The sequence below is a fragment of the Ailuropoda melanoleuca genome, chromosome 4 (assembly GCF_002007445.2).
Source record: "Ailuropoda melanoleuca isolate Jingjing chromosome 4, ASM200744v2, whole genome shotgun sequence".
Lineage (NCBI taxonomy): Eukaryota > Metazoa > Chordata > Mammalia > Carnivora > Ursidae > Ailuropoda > Ailuropoda melanoleuca.
The window spans coordinates 80264049-80287755 of NC_048221.1; the positions used below are offsets into that span (position 1 = coordinate 80264049).

The following is a 23707-nucleotide window of genomic DNA, read 5'->3' on the forward strand; positions in this document are numbered from 1 at the left end:
GTGGCCTTCTCTGCAAAAAGGATAAATTAAAATTTAAAAAAAAAAAAAAAAAAAAAAGAATCCTTTAGCATAAACTTACCACTCTTATAAACTCAAATAACTCAATAACAGCTGAATTCAACAGATTGTACCGAGTACCATTATCCAGAAGAGCATTTATAACTGGCTCGAAAAGGATTTCCCTTCGTGATGTAACGATTATAAAATTCATCTTTAAGGCCAATTATCCGCCTCATAAAACGAAGAGCACCTAATTAAAAATAATACAGGGAACAAATTAATAATCTCATTAGTAACAATTATTATACAGGTATTTGTACATAAAGCAATGTATTCTAAAATAAAAAGTGAAACTGCACTAATAATTGGCTTTTGAAGAAAAATAGAGTTAGGGAAAGACCACTCAAATCTGTGTAACTCATGTAGCCAGAGCTAGCAAAAAAACCAATTAACTGGTACTTGGGAGATAAATAAAGTACCAGGCAGGTAGCTCCATGGTATAGATTAAAAAACCCCACAGAAACCATCAAGTGCCAATGATGGCAGTACTCAGAGCAGCGCTGGTAGACACGCAGGCGATGTAGTGACGGCAGCTCAGAACCAATGCAGGGCTGTCTGTCATGAAGATGGGCACAGGAGTGGTGCAACCTGCCCAAGGCTGCCTCACTTCTCTGCAGGGGGAGCTCTGGAGGTAGGTACTTCTTTTCGATTTTCTGAAAATAAAGCCAAAGGGGTTCCTGCTGCCAGCTTAACAGGATAGCTGAAGGTCTTTCACTTTTTCTGATGAACGCTATAGTTCCATTTCCACTCCTTCAGTTCTCTTTGCCTTGGAAATACCATCTGTGAACCGACACTACCTATGAACTGACACTACCTATACATTATAACATATACATTTTAACCCTATACATTTTAGCCCTTGTTTACCAATTGCTTATGAGCTGTTTTGCCTTCGGTGAACATGAACTGGCAGATCAGACTGTACTTGTGAAAGAACAATAGATAAACAAGCAGTATAATGTGGCTTTTTATATTTTAAGTACTGAAAAGAAATGTCTCTCATTTCACCCTGCTGTTCAAAGATGGAAGTCATTAAAAGAAGTTGTGCCTGTCAAAAGAGGTTCCAAATATTATCTGAGAATAAACTGAAACAGGCCACATAAGGTATAAATGTATGATAAACAAGTGTGAAGAAAAACACACTAAACAAGTGTGAAGAAAAAAAAAAAACAAGTGTAAAGAGAAGTGCTAGACTTATCATCTCTTTTCATAGCAGGACAAGAAATAGTTATTTAAGATTAAAAAGACTGAGTATTGGTAAAGATGTGAGCAAGCAGGCATTCTCATACACTGCTGGTGAACGGGTGAATGATATGATACAGTTAAAACTGTACTACTTACAATGATGGAAATCTTGAAGCAATGTAAACATTTAAATACTGGAGATTTGTTCAACTATGGTATATCCACATAAATAGGACTACTCTGCAGTCATCCAAAAGGACTATTTACAGAAAGCCAGATAGGAACACCTATCACGAGAACATCAATCTTTCCAAAATTAATATAAAAATTTAACATAATCTCACGATGAACTGGATAAAATTATTTTAAGTTATTATGGAAGAACAAATGTCCAAGAACCAAGAAAATTATGAAAAGGAAAAGTGAGCAGGGACTTAGCAGATATTAAACTTTACAACAGAGAGGCTATAGTGGCCTAAGAACAAACTTTCCTATTATCCCATCTAATAAAATAACAGATTTAGAAACAATAGTTCAGAAACAAGACACAAGATATATATGGCAATTTACTATATAACAAAAGAAATTTTAATTCAGTAAGAAAAATATAGTTTATTTAATAAGGGGATTGGCACAACTTGCTATCTATCTGAAAGAAAGACCCTCCAAATCAAATACAAAAACAAACTTCAAACGTATTACATATATAAATAAAAAACTAATAAAAATAGTAGAAGTAAACTGAGAAGAGTATTTTATTTGTATAACCTTAGGACATAGGAGATGTTCCTAAGCAAGACAAAACCCCCAAAACTCAGAGGAGGAAAAGAGACATATTTTTATATATTAAAAAAATACTACAAATAAAGGCAAATGCAAAAGACAAATGAGACTGGGACAATTTTTTCCCAAAAATGTGATAAATTATTAACATCGCTAATATAAAAAGAGCTCTAAGAAAAAGATAATGGGCAATTTGCAACAGATAAAATTCAAAAGCACTAAAACAGGAAAATATATTGCCAAGGAAAACGGAAATTAAAACACAAATGGAATACCACATTTTCCAATCATCCTCTTCATAACATTTTAGGAATCAGTAACACAGTGCTGCAAGAGTGTCAAGTGCTTCAATCTTTTGGGAAAGTAATCTGGAGGCTGTATGTGAAACTCAAATTTAAAAGGATACATTAAAACTATATAAACATTTTGTCCTGGCATTATCAGTATTGGGAATCTATACTATGTAAATAAAGAAACCAGTACTTAAAAGATTTATATACGAGACTATTTACTACAGTGTTATTTGGAGTGGCAACATACCCAAACAATCCCATGATCTGTGCGCTACAGAACAGCAGAATAAACTGTGGAAGAGCACTCCATCAAGTGTTACTCAGCTACATTTAGGAAAAAAATTTAGTTGAGACCATATTCGATCACCTAGAGCAATACTAAGGGGCTGAGAAGTATGTTAAAATGATCCTGTTTTTTTTAAAAAATAAAACAAAAAACCTGTATGTGAATGTTTATATAAATTTGTACAGATGTGGAAAAGGAATAGAAAAAATTGTGCACACAGTTAATGGTGGCTACTTTTAAGGCCTTAAGAATAAAAGAAGTAGTTGGGAGATGAATCTTTTTCTCTATACATTAAATGTTTCAATTTTAACTATAATTTTTAAGCTCAGAAAAAACACACAAAGCTTTTTTTATCTGGAGGGTGAAGGAGGCTACTTTATCTCTATTTGCAGGTAAAATTAGGAGAGGAAAGGAAACTTAACAGTTTGCTAAAAATAACACTGACGCAAATATTGGCATTTAAGTTTGCTTATTGTTGGTCCAAGTGGTATACTGAAAGGGACTACTTATTAAGTTATTTTACCAGTTCAATAAATAACCCAAGTTACACAAAAACATTTCAAGGTCCATATCCCAAAGATTATTTAAAAATTAATAAAAATTATAAAAATAATTTTATTAAAAATTATTTAAAAAGTCACTGTAAATGACAGTTTGGTGAAGCAGATGTGAAAGACAGCAGGACTTGTTCTATTAGTGAAATGTTGTCACCGTATACAGTGTCACAACAGTTAAGCTAATTCAATCTAAGTGTGAGTAATATGTGGGTGGGGAAGCACCATGACCTATTCCTCTTGTCCTTTAAATAAAAGAAAACAAAAGATTAGTACTTCTCATAATCATCTCTTTGATAGTATAAATACTGTAAAAGATAAACCAATTCACATGGGTAACTTCAGGCTTTACCTCTATTACAAATATTGTTCCTTAAAATACTTTACAAGAATGTTCTTTTTAAATTGTTACTTACACAAGGCCAGGAAAGTGTGCTTTGAATTCATCAAGACCAAGACTCTTCTTAGCAAGTCCTTGTTCATAATATAGTTTTTTATATGATATGTGTGATGTTCCACACAAAATGTGAGTAGTTCTAAAATTAAGGCAAGCAGCTGTGCTGTTTGATAATTATCTACAAAAAAAGTCATCAGATGAAAATAAAATAAATATTGTAATTCACCTAAGAGAATAAAGTTTATGTCCCATATTTGAGAGCAAAAGTAAAATTGTATTTCTTCCTCATTTTTCTATCAATTCAAGAAGACACAGATTTTTACTTTTTCATTAGCAGACTTTCCAATACTATTCAAGCTCTTGTATAAAATATTTATTAGTGTTAAGAGGAAAAAAAGTCTAAATAAAAAAATCTACAAACATGGTAAGAAAACCCTCATTGCATTGAGATCTTCTTGGTAATATTGCCTTAATATGTGCTGCTTTCATTATTAATATTAATGAATCTATTAAAGGGTCCACAGCAGGGGCGCCTGGGTGGCACAGTGGTTAAGCGTCTGCCTTCGGCTCAGGGCGTGATCCCCGCGTTGTGGGATCGAGCCCCACATCAGGCTCCCGCTATGAGCCTGCTTCTTCCTCTCCCACTCCCCCTGCTTGTGTTCCCTCTCTCGCTGGCTGTCTCTATCTCTGCCAAATAAATAAATAAAATCTTTAAAAAAAAAAAAAGGGTCCACAGTAAAGAGTAAATACCTCAAGCTTTTTACCTGACATGGTGCAACAAAATATCCCAAGAAAAATTAATATGCTTTCTTTAAAGACATCTTTAAGGAAAGGACCATTTTTGGCTATTTGAATATAAAGTGAAAAATATCACCTTGAGATTTTTTAACAATAATCTTTTTAACCTCAAAGTGTGATATCCATGAAAGCCTACTAAAATAAACTACTTGTTTTTCTTCAAGAGGCCTTGGTATATACATTAATGAAATGATTTCAAATTGGTTCCTGAACATCAAAATTGAATGTATGTCAAAGGGCTTATGTCAATAATTACTGACACCTATTATAAATGTTTTAGGCAAGAAATATTAAACTGTGAGGAAATTTTGGAGTCACAGCCTTACAGAATAAATCTAGTCCAACTACTTTATTTTTCAAGAAGATTACACACGTAGCTATTTTGTGGAACTATGATGCTATCGGGAATAAATCAACATTCTTTCGATAACAGAATAGCCATTAAAAATACAAAATACAGTTCTGGTATTTAAAAGATCTTTCCTACGTTAGATCCAAGTAAAGAGTTTTACTTGCTTCAGACCAATCTGTGTAACAGCCAACACCATTGCCAGTATTTGAACTAGTCCCTTACCATTAAACAAAATAAACTCTGTTAATTCCTCAATTCCTGAATTTTATTCACAAAAGATATTTTAACAACGATCTACAGTTTAATTAAAGGCCTTGTTTTCACTTTCTCAAACTAGGACAAGAAATTCATTATACCCCTAACTAATCCAATCTCTGAATGGTCTCCTCATTTGAAACTGGCTCTCCTAGACCACTGATGAGCCTAGTAGAAAAGACAGGATGCTAGGTGCACACAGCGTATTTTCTATACTCCCAGCCATACCTGATATGCATGTTTCAAGTAGAAGCAACCATGCTTACACTCAGATTCATGAATAATACCTAAGCATAATGAGGTCATGAACACTAACACTAGTTCCTAACTGGCCTTAGTTTACTAGGTTTCAAAAAAATAATGAACTAAAATCCTCAACTTTCAGATGTCTTTTCAAAAAAATATCAGAAAACAAGCTCTAAATTTATAGTAAAAAACAAAAACAAAATTTCAACCAGTTTTCCATCTTTTATATTAGAGAAAATGGAATGTTTTTCTTTACAATAAAGGAAAAAGGTAAATTTTTTTGATTTAAAAAAAAAATGCCTTTCCTAGCCTTGTATAAATAAATGCATTATATCTGAGCAAAAAAGGCTTACAATTTGTATTAGTTCATAAAATAAAAATTTATACTTACCAGGGCAAATTGTGCTGTTTTTGTTAGATCCAACTATATTATCTAATAAAAAAAAGTTAAAGTCAGTTAACTTCAGCAATAATTATTTCACATTTTCCTAGTCCTCTACAATATACAGAGGATGTCTTTGGTCATAATCTCATTTTACCTGCATAATAACCGTTAAGTTGTGAGGGACGTTAGGGGATAGACAAAATGAGTGAAGGGAGATACAGGATTCCAGGTATGGAATGTATGTCACAGAGATAAAAGGTAAAGCACAGGGAATATAGTTAATGGTACTGTAGCAGCATTATATGGTGACAGATGGTAGCTACACTTGGGTGAGCAGAGCTTAATGTACAGACTTGTCAAACTACTATGCGGTCCACTGAAATAATTAGCATCGTGTGTCAACTATACTTCAGTTAAAAAAAAAATAGTTGCTTCAGTCAAATGTTATACCTGTATATACAATCTTTTACAGAACTGGGTGCACATGAGGAATTGTTAAAAGACAATAAAAATTCTGATAAAAAGAAGTGAGGTTACAACCAGAGAGAAGACTGACATTCTCTTTTACTTCTTAGTCATCCTCCCAACAATTAGAATATGTCTCTGTACAGGAATTTCTTAAACTCCAGAATATCACAAGTTAACAATTATAATTTATGCCTTGAAGTTTTTAAAAAATAAGTAGGACATTATAAGTTCTGAATTTTAGGCACATGTTTTAGAGCACATTTGCATATGGAAAAATACGAATGCCTGTCACAGCATTGTGTGTAATAGCAAAAACGAGAAACAAATGTACATTAGAAGCAGAATGGCTAAGTTACAACATACTCATAGAGAATATTATGCAAGACTTAAATCAGTTAAGAACTCCAGGTATCAAAAGATTTCAAAAATGCACTGACTGAGTAAAGGAAAAAAATGCAGAATAATGTGTACAACAGAAATCAATTCAGTCTGGAAACATGAAAGTTTGGAAACATGAAAAATAACACATTACACTTGTCATAATAATATAATAATATTATAATATAAACAGACATGGTGTGATAAACAAATTCAGTATTCCTTGAGATGGGGGTGAAGTGAGAATGTGAAGGGGAGCACAGGAAATTCCAACAACATCTGTAATTTATTTTCTTTTAAAAAAAATTTGAAAAAAATAGGGCAAGTTAGTTTTGATAAAGTCAACAGGAAATATATGGGTGTCTGTTATATAATTATCTAAATATTTCTGTATGCTGGAAGTGTTTTACTTTAAAACAAAGATTAAAAATGCATTTATTTTAATTTATACAAATGAAGTCATTCTGCATGAAAACATTCTACAACATGCTTTTTTATCCAGCTTTATATTTTCAATAACTAGTTACTTGAAAAATCAAAATTCAGTTATTTTAACTGCTATATAGTATTTCATTGTATGAGTATACCACATGTTCTTTGTTTTCTTACACATTCTTGTACCTGTCATGTATATGCATAAACGTTGCCTTTGAGGATATGCACTCAGAAACTGCATTGATGGTATCATTGAAGGTGTGCCCATTTTACAACTTAGTTTAGTAAACATTCTCTTTAACTGACTCACTTATAGAATGACTCATTAGATTAACCAACACGCTCAGAGAAGATACCCCCCATTTCTCATTTCACCAGTTGAGTTGTATGCTTATCAAAAAGTCCTTTGTTTACACTAATTATTTTTGGCAGTATGATTACATACTTTAAATATCACAGACTGATGAAATATAAAAATGTAGTATCTATGGCTAAATTGAATACAGTCTAGAAGTCAGTAAATCCAGAAGTTGTAGCTGATGAATTATGAGTGTAGTTTATGCACAAAAGATGACATGGAAATACAATTAAAAAAATACATTAAAAAAAAAAAAAAGCCTTGCTCCTAAACAAAGTATCAGCAAATGAGTCAGCATTTAGAGTGTTTACAGAGTTTATTTTTTTAAACTGTTCTCTGCTCTAACCAACTTTTTTGATTAACCCATTAACTTTTGATCCTTATGTTGTAAAATTAAAAAGCTTTTACTATATTAATAAATTATTCTCCAAAATGATGGTTCTTCGGTTTTCTAATGTAGGTAATATACTGTTTACTTTAACCCCCTTCTAGATAATTAACAGCCTTGGGAATAATCTTTTGTTAAAATGTTTATATTCTCTTCCTCAAGGTGTAATACTTTTTGCTACATTTTCTGTATCATTCTCTAACACAGACCCTCTGAAAAAAGGGAAATCATGACTTTACCGCAGTTTAAATTTTTCAGTAGTAATTTCCCTATCATATAAAGCACTGGGTAGACAGCCTGTTATAGTTACACTACTTATTTCACTCTTTAAAAATGGAAATCATAAGCAGATAAGTAAGAGACCCTACCCTTTTCACACTTGTCTTCTGAAGTATTGGTCAAAAGTGGTGCTGTGAGAACATGCATACAATGGTTGTAGAAGAAATTTAGAAATTCACTTTTTTCAGTTTTCTGAAACATACAGAATTAAAAAATATTTTATTATCTTTTAATTAATAAATATCTTTAAGAATTAATGCAGGTCATATACAACAGATACTTTAAGACATGAAAGCAACAAAAAACTAGTTATATTCACCTTAATCGTATTTCTGCAGAACTGAAAAATCAAATCTACTTCATATTACTAAATTAAAATGAAAACAAGAAAAAAGATTATAAAAAATTTTTCTGAGGAAAACTGTTCAGAGAATTTTTTTCTAATATGCTTGTGATCTGAAATGCAATGAAGAATCTATCAAGCAATGTGAGAGGAGCAACTTAACTGCTGAAAATTTGAAATTCCATATCCATAGCATATTCAAATTTGAGACTCCATTCATAGCATATCCAAATATGAAAACACCAAATTGATTTATCAAGCCACTTGAAACAGGATAGAATTTAGATCTATTTTTTAAATTTCAAAAATTTATTGTTTGGAAATTTGGAAAACAGTGCCTTACGATTTTTTTTTTGGCTACTATTTTTTATACAATGGTCTCATAAACAAGTAATGATTTAAAAACAATACAGATATTCTTCTCTAAATATGAGGGAATTTTATAAAGAAAAAATATCCCAGCATTTTGAGACAACAATTATTAATACTTAGGAATACTTCCATAAGTGTTTTCTGAATGACTTCTAGCATGCAGCTGAGATCATTCAGTACATACTAATTTTTTTCATTATGATTAAAGAACGTGTAACTTTATAAAATTATCCATCTTAGCCATTTTTATGGTTTACAGATCAGCAGTGTTACATATATGCATACTGTTGTATATTAATTTTTAAGAAGTTCAGAATGAGGCCAAGAGCCATAAATAGAAATGCTAACATTTTACTAAGATATTCACATAATACAATCTTGTATTTTGTCACAAATAAACTGCTACAGGAACACCACAGCTACCTGGTTACCAAGTGTGTAAGTATTTATTATTTTTAAAAATTATACAAATTTTAAAAGATTTTATATTTACATATAATTCATGTATTTATACATAATTTATTATAGATTAAATCCTCTAAAACTGACTAGACCGAAACATTTTTATCTCAGAATAATTCTTACATTGGTTGTAGCCAGCATGTTCTCTGGATCAATCAGAGTACGAAGAAGTCCCATTAACTGAACAGCACCTCCTAGCTCAGGATCAGTATCACAGATCATTTGTTCAATTACAACATTAATGAGAAGGATATCCTGAAAGAAAATGTATTTCCATTAGAACTGGTTTGGACAGTTCTAAATAAAAACAAAAACAACATACCAGCTGAAAGAACAAAATCAGAACCAAAGAATAAATGAACTTATTTAAACTTTTATGTTCCTAGTATTTTTCAAAGTTCTATAAACACACTAGAGTGAAAAATGCCCACTAAAAAAAAGCAGAGCACACTACAGCTTATGGCAACATCAATATAGGGAAGGAAATGGAAAACAAAATAATTTACCAGTGATTCTTGTTCACTGGAGATTCTAGCAGATTCTCATTCTAGGTTTCAGCCTCATATATGAATTTAGAAGTTGACTGAATAAGGAAGATGACACATCATGTGACCCTAAAACACAGATTATCTGGGCTTCAAATGAGAAAATCCTTTCTAGCAAAAAAGTTAGAAAACCCTAAATATACAACTCTCCATAGGAGGCAAGTGGGTGCACACTGTGTTACATATAGAGATTTGCATTAGTTGCATGCTTTTGGGTCTTAACCCTGAAACTAAAAAGCAGCTTGCAGATACAAAATTTATTTGCCTTTGCCTGTATTTTTAAGAAATCTTGGAAATTGAAGTACAGTACAAAGTGACTATTCATGTCAAAGAAAACAGTTCTGACATCAACTCAGGTGGTTTGAGAATATGTCTGTTATTGGGGGAAGAAAGGCAGTAACTGAAAGAGATGAAATAAGGGAACTGCATGAAATGAAGATAAATTTCTTAAATTGGGAGAATTTTGTGAAGTAATAAAAAGAAATCTTCAGTATAAAGCACTTTAAAAAAAAGATCTTATTTATTTATTCATTTGAGAGAGTATGTGCACTTGCAGGAGCGGGGGGTGGGGTGGGGGAGAAGCAGACTCCCTGCTGAGCAGGGAGCCAGACATGGGGCTTGATCCCAGGACCCAGGGATCATGACCTGAGCAGAAGGCTTAACCGAATGAGCCACCCAGGCACCCCCAGTGAAAAGCACTTTTTGTTATTACTTTGTTGTGCTAGCCCCTCTCAAACTTAACATACTGTGGTTTCTAAAAATATTTCCCTGTAAAGTTGTTTGTGTTCTTAAATTCCATTAAGAATCAACAAAAGTATGTCACAGAGACTTAGCTGCTTAAAATTGAACCCTAGTCCCTACCATGTTTCAAAATTTGAACAACAATGAATCAATTCTGTCATGGCATTAAAAACAGAATAAAATCTCTTCAAAGAGGAATTACGAATTATGAAATAAAATTCAGAGAGCTAATAAATCCAGACCCAAGCCTCATTTCAATTAGAAGAAAATGGTAGATTCCACATTAATCTGCTGCTCTTTCTTATTCTGGCATTATTGGCAAAACTTAACTCATGTAAAATATTAAGATATTACAAAAAGGTGTCAGCCAATAAACTTTCTTCAGAACAGTGCTATGACATTTACTTACTTTAAATTTATGTCAATGTGTACTACCACTTACATTCTACCAGTTAATTAGGGCCTCAGATAATTTGCTGAATTATATATAATCCTCTTTCATAAGTTCATTCATTTAAAACTAGGCACAAAAAAAAATAAATGATGAATTTAGGTTACATCTAAATAAAACTGGAGTGGCAAGAAATACTTCTTAAGGTATAGCTTATATACTGAAATGTCATTTCAATATACAGTCTTCAAACTTTTTGCTCTGGTATCTCTCACATGCAGTTTCTCATAAATCCTACTTCCATCAGTATCAATGCCAAACTCTGAGTCCCATAATGTAGTGACTTGTGGAACTGAAAAAAGCTGATTTATATATTTCATCGTGAAACAGACTGCTAAAGAGAACTATAGCCTTTTTAGGAGGTAAGAAAAAAACTGTCTTTCTCAAAGGCCTGCAAGACTTCCCTGCCAGAGAAAGGTATATGAACCATCGAATGCTATTCTTTAGAACATTTTAAGATCCCCAGGCTTCAGACAGGAGAGGCACAGATGTCAGCAGATAAATTGAAATCTCTAGGTTTAAAGATTATGCTTGGATATGGGGCGCCTGGATGGTTCAGTCAGTTCAATGTCCAACTCCTGGTTTCCACTCAGGTCATGATTTCAGGGTTGTGAGACTCCGCGCTCATTGGGGAGTCTGCTTGAGATTCTCTCCCTTTCCCTCTGCCCCTCCCACAGCTCATGCATGCACTCTCTAATAAATAAACAAATCTTAAAAAAAAAAGATTATGCTTGGATAAGATCTTTAAAATCCATAAGAAGCAAATAGTCTGGAAGCCTATTAAATAGCTGAAGAAGTTTCACTGTCAAGAAAGTTTTAAAATAAGTAACAGTCCATGACAGTTCAATCTCTAAGACCAGAGAACTCACAACAACAGAAAGCAGACTATGAAGATTATACAGATCCTTGGAGGAAAGGCATCTTCTATTGCCCAACTCAGATGGAGCCACAGCTGATAATATCCTGAAGGAAGAAATGCTTTGGGGAAAAAAATAGGCAAGGGGGATCCTTTAGACAGGTGGTTTCGTTAATTAATCAAGGACCTCCTGGGACAAGGAGTCCAAGCTACCGCTATTCAACAAATACCTGATGGATCAGTGCATCATAGTTATGAATGAATGTCTGCTGTATGTATGCTCTCCCTTTTCCCAAACAAAAGCAGTTTCATTGTGATGCCGGGGGCAGATAAATTATCTTTTTATTGTAGGCCACTGATAACACCAGGAGTCTTATCTGGACTTGAAGAGGACTACCTAATACTCAAATATTCCAGATGTGGAACTGGATACAAAAGTGAATGGAAACTTGATTTATCTCCCTTGAGGAAAAGGTGGGTGAGGGATGAAACTATGTATGAAAGTTAGGTAGCCAGAGAGGTGGACTGTGTGGCTGATACGATGAGATGCCAACTAAGTCTCTATTTTGTTTTGCTAGCAGAGCCCAAATTTTGTTCAGAAGCAATGTACTTGGCTAAAACAAAATCTCCCAGCATCCTTCATAGCTAAGGGTAACCTACTTTTGGCCAAAGATATCCAAGTAGAAATCGCTAAGAAGAACCTCCAGTAAAGTGCTTTAAAATAAAACACAAAAGCTTTCTAGCCTTCTCCATTATTCTGCTCTCTGCCTTTCTTATTCCTCAAGGTGCAACAGCAACCTTGCAACCTCAAAGTAAGACATTAAAAGGAAAATGAGGATGACTGACTCAAAAGATGAAGTCTTCTGGCATCATGAGCTGCATATCTAAGGGCACCATGGAGCTGCTTCATGACTTACTGTGACATTAATAAAAATTTTCATTAGGTAAAACTATTCTAAGTTGGTTATTCTTTTTTTGTGTGACAAAAACACTTAACATAGTATCTACTTTCTTAGCAAAATTTTAATTTTATTCTTCACTATAGGTACTATGCTGTACAGTAGATCTCTAGAACTTACTCATCCTATATAAGTGAAACTCTATACCCTCTGTCTAATATCTTCCCCATTTCCCCTACTCCCCATCCCCTGGCAAGCACCATTATTCTGTTCTATGAGTCTGTATTACTCATACAAGAAGTATCATGTATTTTTCCTTCTGTGTCTGGTTTACTTCACTTGGCAAATTGCCCTCTAGGTTCATTCAAGTTGTCAAAAATAGCACGACTTCCTTTTATTAAGGCTGAATAATGTTCCACTGTACATATACGACAAATTCTATCCATTCATCTGCAGATGGACACTGAGGTTGCTTAAATGTCTTGACTACCGTGACTAGTGCTGCAATGAACATGGGAGGCAGGTATCTCTTCAAGATATTTTGGATTTATGGGGCGCCTGGGTGGCACAGCGGTTAAGCGTCTGCCTTCGGCTCAGGGCATGATCCCGGCGTTATGAGGTCGAGCCCCACATCAGGCTCCTCTGCTATGAACCTGCTTCTTCCTCTCCCACTCCCACTGCTTGTGTTCCCTCTCTCGCTGGCTGTCTCTCTGTCAAATAAATAAATAAAATCTTTAATAAAAAAAAAGATATTTTGGATTTATGGACAGAAGCAAGATGGTTGGACATATGGTAGTCTACTTTAATTTTTAGAGTAACTTCCATCTGTTTTCCATTGATGGCTGCTCCAATATGTCCCCATCGTCAGTGTACAAGGACCCTTCTTTTCTCCACATCCTTGTCAAGACTTGTTATCTTTATTTTTTGATATTAGCCATTCTTTTTTTTTTGAGGACACGTTCCACATTTTACTTACATTTTAAGACTAACTTTAATCTCAAAATTACATATCCATATACCTATTTCCTTTTTGTTCATTATACTTAATCATGTTGACGCACTTAAATGCACGGTTTGTCAAAGACTATAAACAAATATTTGCCATGTCTGTTACATGTAACACACAGGAACGGCTTTTAACAGAAATTCATCAACCTCCCCCACAACATTTTTTTATTATAAATAAAATTAAAAAAATAAAAAAAACAATCCTGAACATATTTCTGATACTACACCACTTCAAAAATTAACACACTTTGTGACAATATTCATTGTACCTGCTACTTCAGACAGTTTCACCTGAAGCTCTTTCACTACTAAGCAAGATGGATAAAGCACGTCATTTGTTTTTCCTTCTTGAGATTTTTTACTTTTTCGAAACACACATGCTTCCACAGTATGACTCTTCTTTCCATGCTTTCATTTTGTAAACCTGAATTCTATTTTGAGTACTCCAGGTTTATGCATAAATGACAGTACCGTCACCTACTACCTTTTGTCCTTCAAGTTCTTCCAACAAGTGAAAATCACGAAGAACTTTAACTCCTGTGGAGACCGCCATCTTCTCCTACAGCCCCGATACTAGCCATCCTAATAGATGTGTGTGTACTTAGGAGAAATGTCTGTTCAGTTCCTTTACCCATTTTCAAATTGGGGTTTTTTTTTTTTTTTGCTACTGGGTTGTAGGAATTCCTTATATATTTTGAATATTAATATCTCATCAGCAATTGCAAACAAACTACACTTTTACTCCCAACCTACATACTATGTTATTGACGTCAGAATTTATTTTTTTAAAATTTTTAAAGATTTTATTTATTTCTGAGAGAGAGAGACAGCACCGCAGGAAGAGCAGCAGGCAGAGAATTATTATAGTTTCATTGTTACAGAAAAGGAAAAAAACCCAGGATAATCAGACTTAGACCCCCCCCCCCAAAAAAAAGATGCAGGGGGAGAAAAGGGCAAAATATGGGAATTTCTCATAATCAAAATACTAATTGCCACATGCAACGATATAAAAGTCTTTAAACAAGTTGGCTTCTAAACCCTTGTGTCAGATGGGTTTATTTTTTACTGCTCTTGTCACTTTATAAAACAATTTATTTAAAGAAAACAAAAAAGAGACAGGAATCCACAAATATTCTAATTCTGTAATAAGAGTCAGACTTTTGCAAAATACATATAAAATCAGACTTCTGCTTTTGGTCAAGATGGAGTGACAGGAACTAGATTTAGCATTTACCTGGAACAACAGCAACAAAAAGCTGGACGAAACATATGAAACTACAATTGGTAATATAGTAGACATTAGCCAGTCAAGACAGAAAGATGGGAAAAAATGAGGTAAGCCCTAGGATACATGTCAGGTTCTATTACTATCATTACTATTATTATATTATTGGATCCTGCCAAATTAAGTAAAAATCAATTCCTAAAATACTAGAATTAACCACAGATTTAGAGATTCTGCCCCACAGAGCAGTATGGAACAGCAAGACAATCTTATTCCAGAAGTACAGCCACTTCAGTAAACAATTAAAATTTGTCTACTACAACGCATGAATGACTACATCCACTCAAAAGTAATGGTATTTTTCAGAAACAATGAACAAATAGTTCCGAAACAATTAATGAATGGTTAAACATACATCAATGAACTAAAAGTATTACCAACATTATAAGTTGTCTGTAAGGCATGTTTCATTTCTTAATTACATAACAGAGCAAGCCCTGGTGAACAGAAGGAACAGCTCAATCAAAGGACCCAGCCTCTCTAACTGCAGTACAGCCATCTAAGATACACACTATCTAGGTGACCCTATTAACTTTCCCTTGCCTATTTCTCCATTGGCAGAACAAAGGAAATGGAATAAAATCACTATAAGTTGGGCCACTCCTTCAAAATTCAAGCCAGCTAGAGTTGAATTGTCTGATTTCTAACTGTTTGCCGGAGTTCTCTACTGGTAGCATTAAAATATTACACATACAAATTCAATTTTCCTTAACTTGCTTCTCCAACAGTGGCATTACTCAGGCTAGAAAAAAACTCATCGGGGCGCCTGGGTGGCACAGCGGTTAAGCGTCTGCCTTCGGCTCAGGGCGTGATCTCGGCGTTATGGGATCGAGCCCCACATCAGGCTCTTCGGCTATGAGCCTGCTTCTTCCTCTCCCACTCCCCCTGCTTGTGTTCCCTCTCTCGCTGGCTGTCTCTATCTCTGTCGAATAAATAAATAAAATCTTTAAAAAAAAAAAAAAAAAAACTCATGCTCAAGCAAGTGCAGCTAAATAATGACGATGTAAGAAAAAACTACTGGAAAATTCTGTCTTAAAATCAAATGATGACTTGATGTGCAAATATACCATTACAGAGTAACTCCAGTTAGTATGTGTCAATGCTGGAGCACCAATCTATTCTAGAGAAAAAAAAATATATACACACATACATATATATACATATATATATACACACACACACACACCTTTTTTTCTGCCTCCCCTTAAATTTATAGTCTTAATTAAGAGGGCCCAATGACTTTCTTTCCACAGAAGCCTACTATGTTCTATGTTCTCTCTTTTAACTTCTTTTTACACCACCACAGCAGCTTCTGCAATTACAACCTTCAATTCAGATTGAGTCTTTAAATGCCACCATCACTGTCCTGCAATATTCTGAGAAAGGGGTCTAAGTTAGGGGTTGGCAAACCACAAGACCACTTTGCTGGTTGCCTGCTTTGTAAATAAAGTTTTACGGTAAAACATTTACTAGAACATAGCTACACCATCTTTGGAGAATTCACATTACAATGGCAGGGTTGAGTAAATGCAACAGAGACCATAGGGCTCATCAAGTCTTCTTTGTCTTCTGGCCTTTTAAGGAAAGTTTGCTATCCTTCACCTAAATAGCAACCATTTAAGTGAGTATAACCAAGGTTTCCAAAAGATTTTTCAAGGTGTTAGTTACTTCTAAATCAAAGTTTTAGAGAAATGATAATCTCATTGGTTTCATCACACTCCAACCTGATATTATTCTTAGAAGCACATCTGGTTTTTAAAATACATTTTTGTGGGTTTAAGAATTTTGTAATATTGCAAAAAATAATCAGCAATGGAGGGGAAGCTCTGGGTACCTAACACATGGAATTTAGAGATTATCCAGGTTATCCAGCTGGCATCTCTATTTTCTGATTGGGAAAGATAAAGAACATACTTTATTTCATTGATTCTAAGCTTTCTTAAAATTTTTAACTTCTTGATATTGAGATACATTTTATAATCTATGGCATTAGACAGTTATTATGAGCCAAGTGGCAAGCATGACAAAGTCAAATGAAAATTTTCCACTAGGGGCGCCTGGGTGGCACAGCGGTTAAGCGTCCGCCTTCCGCTCAGGGCGTGATCCCGGTGTTATGGGATTGAGCCCCACATCAGGCTCCTCCGCTATGAGCCTGCATCTTCCTCTCCCACTCCCCCTGCTTGTGTTCCCTCTCTCGCTGGCTGTCTCTATCTCTGTCGAATAAATAATTAAATCTTTAAAAAAAAAAAGAAAAAAAGAAAATTTTCCACTAACACTTTCTGGTAAGATCAAGAAAATATTAGCGCCCATGGAGCTTACATTCCATGAATATAGTAAATAAAAGGAAAAGAAAGAATGACAGGAGCAGGAACATTATTCTGAAATAGAATAAAAACTGATGGATGTTATGGAAATAGCTTTGTTTTTTAAATGTAAGAATTATTTAAAAAAATGCACATAAAATTCGTTCTGCAGCAACTTGAATGAGGCCAAAATAATTAGAAAAACAATACTTCTTTTAATCCATCTGAAATATCAGAAGAAAGCAAAAACAGCTCTTCAAATTCCACAGAACTGATGGTCCAATTCCTTAAGTCTGTGAAACAGCAAAAAAGTCTAACCAAAAAAACCTTTCAGCTCATTTTTTAAAGTTAAGGGAATTTCTTGATGTGATACACTGAAGGAAACTTTACTTCTGTACCATTCCTGACACAAAGAAATAACCTAAACTGAATCATGAGGAAACATCAGACAAATCCAAATTGTTGATACTGGACCAGAAAATTTTCAGTTTTGTCTTGGTTAAAAAGAACATTACTGAGACAACTGAAAAAATCTGAATTAGGACTGCAGTTAGATATTAGCACTGTAAAAATGCTAACTTCCTGATTTTGATAATTAAAATAGACATTGCAGTAGATACGGGTAAAAAGGTATTGTGTGATCATTTCCGTACCTTATTTTTCAATGATTTAGAACAAAAATAATTACGTCTGTATGTAAATGTGTACATACAAATGTAAGCAAAGAAAGAGAATGATAAAGCAAATTAGAGAAAAAATACTGACAACTGGGGAATCTGGGTGAAAGGTATATGGGAGTTCTTTGTATTAGTATTATAACTTCTCTGTAAATTTAAAATTACTTCAAAACAAGAAGTTAAAAAATGGATGCAATTTTAAGAAACATGGTATGTTCAATACGAAATATCAAACAGTTAACCCACAGAGATTAGCTTATGTATTTTTTAACTTTATTATGGCAAATCTCATCTTCCAGAACTACTGTAAATTCCACATATATAATTCTGTATTTCAGTATGAAACTTCACAAAATAAGGACTCTTAAAAAAATAATCCCAATGTTATCATCATATTTTAAAAATTAACATGAGTTTATTCTTAAGTGAGAAATACATGAAAATACCTGCCCAAATAAGTGATTCAGTAATAGCTGCATTACTTATCCAGTCAGATTCTTTAAACTAAGTTTTACTAAATGTTTCAAAGGACATTAGCATAAAATATGTGAAATCTGTGGCATAAAAAAAAGACATTATTGCTAAATATATCCAACTAGCTTAGAAAGAAATAACGACTATAATAAAAAAATGTTAATATTTCCTATTGCTCAACACATATTTTAATATGTAATCCAAGTTCCTAAAACCAAATCTGCTCCATAATACTGGAAAGAAAAGTTTGAATGCTGTGAATTTACTTTAAAAGGACATCAAAATAGAAACTGCCCACCAAATACACAGTTAAGTCTTTTCTTTTTAAAGGTTACCAGGAACTCAAAATAGAATTTAGCATGCAGAATCCTTAATTTTGAAGAAGAAAAAAAAAGAAATTTATCTTCTTTTGTGGGCTAACTCAATTATTTTGAGGCAACAAAATTTTTAAATTGTTAAACTGCTCAATTTCAGATAATTTAGGGAAATGAAAGACCTTGAAGACTATAAGAAAAAGAAAAACTGAGAAAGGCACTTTTCACAGTTAAAAATCAGTAATTGCTTCTCTAAGTCTCATTCATCAATTAAATGAAAATAAGGAAATATTTCTAATGAAAATGGAAATAAAAGCTTTCAGAGTTACGAATTCTAGAAGTTTACTATTCTCACGATCTGAAGATATTTCATAATGAATGCCCTTAATCATACACATCACTGAGAATGCAGCAATTAAGAGCGTTAAATTCAAAGTTACATTCTGTAAAGGATGGCACAAAGATACAAACACCAACAGTGAGAGTATAAACTGATTAATAAACTAGGTATTTATTTCTTTGAAGTCATTTTTAGCACCATTTGGGTTTTAAAAAAAACCAACCTTAAAATATACTTAACATAAAGATTTCTTCTATTTCTTTTCTACTGTCTAAACTGTAGCATTAGCTCAAACTGATTCTAAAATAATATTGCTTTAAAAAAAAAACCCACTGGTGGGGCGCCTGGGTGGCACAGCGGTTAAGCGTCTGCCTTCGGCTCAGGGCGTGATCTCGGCGTTATGGGATCGAGCCACATCAGGCTCTTGGACTATGAGCCTGCTTCTTCCTCTCCCACTCCCCCTGCTTGTGTTCCCTCTCTCGCTGGCTGTCTCTATCTCTGTCGAATAAATAAATAAATCTTTAAAAAAAAAAAAAAAAACCCACTGGAAATACCTAACAAAGAATGTAAAAATCTAAGGAGACATTAAGAGATTAAACACAAAACATATAAAACAACTGTAGTTTAATTCAATAGTAACTCCTAACAAGGATCAAATTAACAACAGAAATCAAAATCTTCTTTAAGATGGAACATATTAATATATTAATGTAGGAAAGAGTACTTTCTTATATTCTTATATTAATGTAGGAAAGAGTACTTTAAATTGCAGCTATATGTTCATTTTGTTCCTAAAAGAGTTTAAGGGGAAAGTTTAAGTATTTCTGTAGGGGGAAAACACACTAGTCTCATTATTAAACATTTATTCACATGGAAGAAAAGACACACTTTTGAACAAGTGAAGGCAACTTGTTAGTTATACTAGAAGTGCCTGACCTAAGGGGCTTGAAATTATACATCATCAGCACTTGAACTTTTTTGAAGAATTTGATTCTTATTATACTCTATCTCAACACGAGTTTGAATATGGTTTTTTTACAAGAAACAAATCAAATGCCACATATTCAGAGCTTGCTGAAGTCGCAGCTGATCAGAAATCTATTTTGCTTCATTAAAGATTTAGATTATAGTTATACTTTTTCTTTCAATAGTATGCAAACACTACAGGTAGTTCACGTAGAATCAGAGGATTATTACTTACATCATCACTCTGCTGGGCTTCTTGCATTACAAATTCTCGGACCATGGATGGACTAAACTCTACTAGATAAGAAAATATATCTGTAGCTGCTGATCTGACTTGCAAATCATCCATGCCCTGGGAAAAGGAAAATTAGGTTAGAGACAGTCAACAAAAATTATGCCATGTTCCCTTTCTTTCCCAAATTTATGCACACCAACTTTTTGGATTTAGACATTATACTGGAATCTTTTCTTCCTTTTGTTGTATAAATACTAAAAGCTTTTAAGCAGCTCAATGATAGTTTCTGCCAGTTTTTACCATCACAAAGATAAATATTCAGAGAATTTAGATGAGGATTATACTATTACTTTACAAATGCTGTAAAAAAATTTTTTTTTAAAATTTATGTATATGCAAAATGTGAATGATGTTACCAGTTAAGACTTCAAAATACTCTTAGTTTTCTAAGGTAGTGATCCTGAATGCTTTTCCCTCTTTAATAAAGGTTACATGACGCATAAGTTACAAAATCTCTAAGAGAGTCTGAAACATTCCTTAACTCAGCATTCTCAAAGTATGGTCCAGGGAATTCTGGTGAGATGTTCAACATCCTGCTCAGGAAGCACATGAGATTAAAACTATTTCATAAAAATAAATAACACTAGGGCATTACTGGCCCTTTTTACTCTCAGTATATCACAAGTATAGCGGGGTTTTCCAAAGCCTACAAGAGACGTGGTACCATAACAAATCAAATACAGAAGTTGCTATGAAAATCTGTCTTCTCTTACAGCAAAGGTTAAAGAGATGGGCAAAAAAAGGTGAAACAACGCCACTCTTCTCACTAAATTGTTTTTTGTTTCTGGCAAATTATTTTTTGATAAAAGTTTTATTATTTGTAACAGAAGCTTGATTATCATCTTAAAATGAATTAATAAATATTTTTAAAATTTTTCAGTTTTAATTTTTCATACAATACCAATGGATAAAAATTATATAAACAAATGTATGACAACCACTGCCCTAAACCATACTGCAGCATGAGCCGCCTTGGTCCAGTCTGTCCTCACTCTACTCACTAATCTAAAAAGGAAAGATATATTTTAATAGTTTCTATAAAACATAACATTGTTACAGAAGAAATAATAGTCTTGAAAAAGCATGTGGGATTTTTATTCCCTTGAAGCCACATTATATGCAAGTGCTTACATACTAATATTACAAATTTAAGTTAATAAAAATCCGAAGACTGAACACACACTTGTGGTAATTCACTATCAAGTGAATCATAACCTAATATATATATTGAATATATATAATTCAATATGTATTACTGTAATAAATATTTTCACATACATAATATAAAACTACTACAAATTCACAACTTCAAAAACATGAAAAGAAGCTATATAATTACCATTACAATTTCAAGAGCAGGAAGAATTCCCAACTTTGCCAAAGTTTTGAAAAATGCATCCCTGTTTTGAGGTTGTAATGTCTGAGAAAATGCACAAAATTCCTTGAAAAAGTTAACCTGTAATATTAGAAAGTATAGTGAGAAGTTGACATACATAAGAGCAAACTTGGGGCACACTTTAATGTGATGTACCACAGTGTAATGTGCCCTTCTCAAGGACCTTGATTTTTTAGGGTGTCCTGGCTTCTTAAAACCTGTATTAATAGAGCATATTAAAAAGTAGCATCCCACTAAAAGTAAACTTTGCATTATTTCCAAACAGTGATGTCTCCAAAGACATTACAGTGTACATGTTATATGTGGAGTCCCAGAGGGTGAATACACATATAATATTCTTAACTTATGATTTAGTTCCAAAAATGTCATGTAAGGCATGTATCTTGCATTACAGCATGTATTTTCACAGAAACATGCTGTATGACAAATGGTGGCTGGGTTCTCAGGGAGCTCTCAAAAGTACAATTCCATTTTTAAGAATTGGAAAGGACATTAGACATTCCTGAGTTTAAAGAACTAATTTTATAAATGAGAGAACTGAGTAGGCGATCCACTATACCAAGATGACTTGGCTGACTTTAAGTCCACAATCTTTCATTCCTTTTTAAAAACCCAAGCACCTGATTATAAATAACGTACCAATTCACGCCGTTTATCATCATCTGTAGCCTCATCCGTTAACTGTGCAAAAACTTCAGACAAAAACTTCTCATCTTCCTACATGAGAAGAAATAACTACTATGAAACAGTCTAGTAATAGTATAAAGTTACACTCATTTGTATGATTTACACAAATTATAATAAAAATAGCTGAAAATCTAATAGTTTCATCATGAAACCCAAAATTCCAAGGTATATTCATGTTATAAGTTTCAAACCCTGACTATACCATTTAGTATTAGTTATACATACACTAATACCTCATTTAACCAGAAACTTCAGCTATAAAGAACCCTTTGGAGAACAAAAATAACCAGTTATGTTCTAGAAGTCATGCATGAAGACTCACGTATTTTAACTCTGCAGTTAAAGGCTCTGCAGCTCCCTCTAAGGATCTACTCATTTACCTTTTTTTTTTTTTTTTTAAAGATTTTATTTATTTATTTGAGAGAGAGGGAAGTGAACAGGAGTGAGAGAGCGCACACAGGCCAAAGAGGAGGCAGAGGGAGGGAGAAGCAGACTCCCTGCTGAGCAGGGAGCCAAATGAGGGGCTCCATCCCAGAACCCTGGGATCATGACCTGAGCTGTAGGCAGATTACATGCTTACCTGACTAAGTCACCCAGGAGCCCCTATTTATTTACTTTTAATTTAAGTGTAATTCAAACAAGTTTGAAGATCTCATTGTCAGTCCGCCGCAGATTAGAAAGATGAGAATTACAAATATGGCACAGGAACAGCAGTAAAGGAGACTGAATTCTGGCAGCGGTAAGACTGCAAAGCCTTTTAAAACACAAGAACGCAGGTCGCCTGGGTGTCTCAGCTGGTTAAGGGTCTGTCCTCCGCTTGGGTCATGATCCCAGGGTTCTGGGATCGGCCCGTGTTGGGCTCCCTGCTTATCGGGGAGCTTGCTTCTTGCTCTCCCTCTGCCTGCTGTTCTGCCTGCTTGTGCTCGCTTTCTCAAATAAATAAAATCTTAAAAACAAAACAAAACAAAACAAAAAAACACAAGAACTCATGAAATATAATTATCTAGGGCCATTTGGGGTACAGGCTTCCATTTTCTTGTGGTTCCCAAGGATAAAACTAAATGATAAAACACCATAACTGCTTTTCACACTGATGACTCTGAGGTATTAAAGGGCAGATATGTGTTAATTTCTCTAAGCACTGTTTATAAGAACAAACAAAAATATAGTAGAATACATACTATATAATTTTATTTTTAATATAAATTTGTATATCTAGAGTCTAAAAGGGGTAAACATTTAAGTGTTAGTTCTGATTATCTTTTGGTGATGGATTATGAGTGCTTTTTCGCTTATCTTTATCTTCCAATTTTCCACAGTGAGTACGGACTATTAAATTACAAAGGAAAAAACTGACATGAATACTGAAATTCACTTTGGAGATTTCCATCAA

The 23707-nt window shown here is 33.7% G+C and overlaps 1 protein-coding gene across 1 annotated transcript in view; it reads right to left on the reverse strand.

Annotated features, from left to right (window-relative positions):
* PPP4R3B (protein phosphatase 4 regulatory subunit 3B) overlaps nucleotides 1–23707 on the reverse strand; it is a 61083-nt gene that overhangs the window by 11145 nt on the left and 26231 nt on the right. Inside the window, 9 exon segments of the mRNA XM_034659157.1 lie at nucleotides 80–181; nucleotides 183–250; nucleotides 3578–3736; nucleotides 5601–5642; nucleotides 7990–8092; nucleotides 9201–9332; nucleotides 20172–20288; nucleotides 21571–21687; nucleotides 22267–22344. Coding sequence (XP_034515048.1) covers nucleotides 80–181; nucleotides 183–250; nucleotides 3578–3736; nucleotides 5601–5642; nucleotides 7990–8092; nucleotides 9201–9332; nucleotides 20172–20288; nucleotides 21571–21687; nucleotides 22267–22344 — 918 coding nt within the window.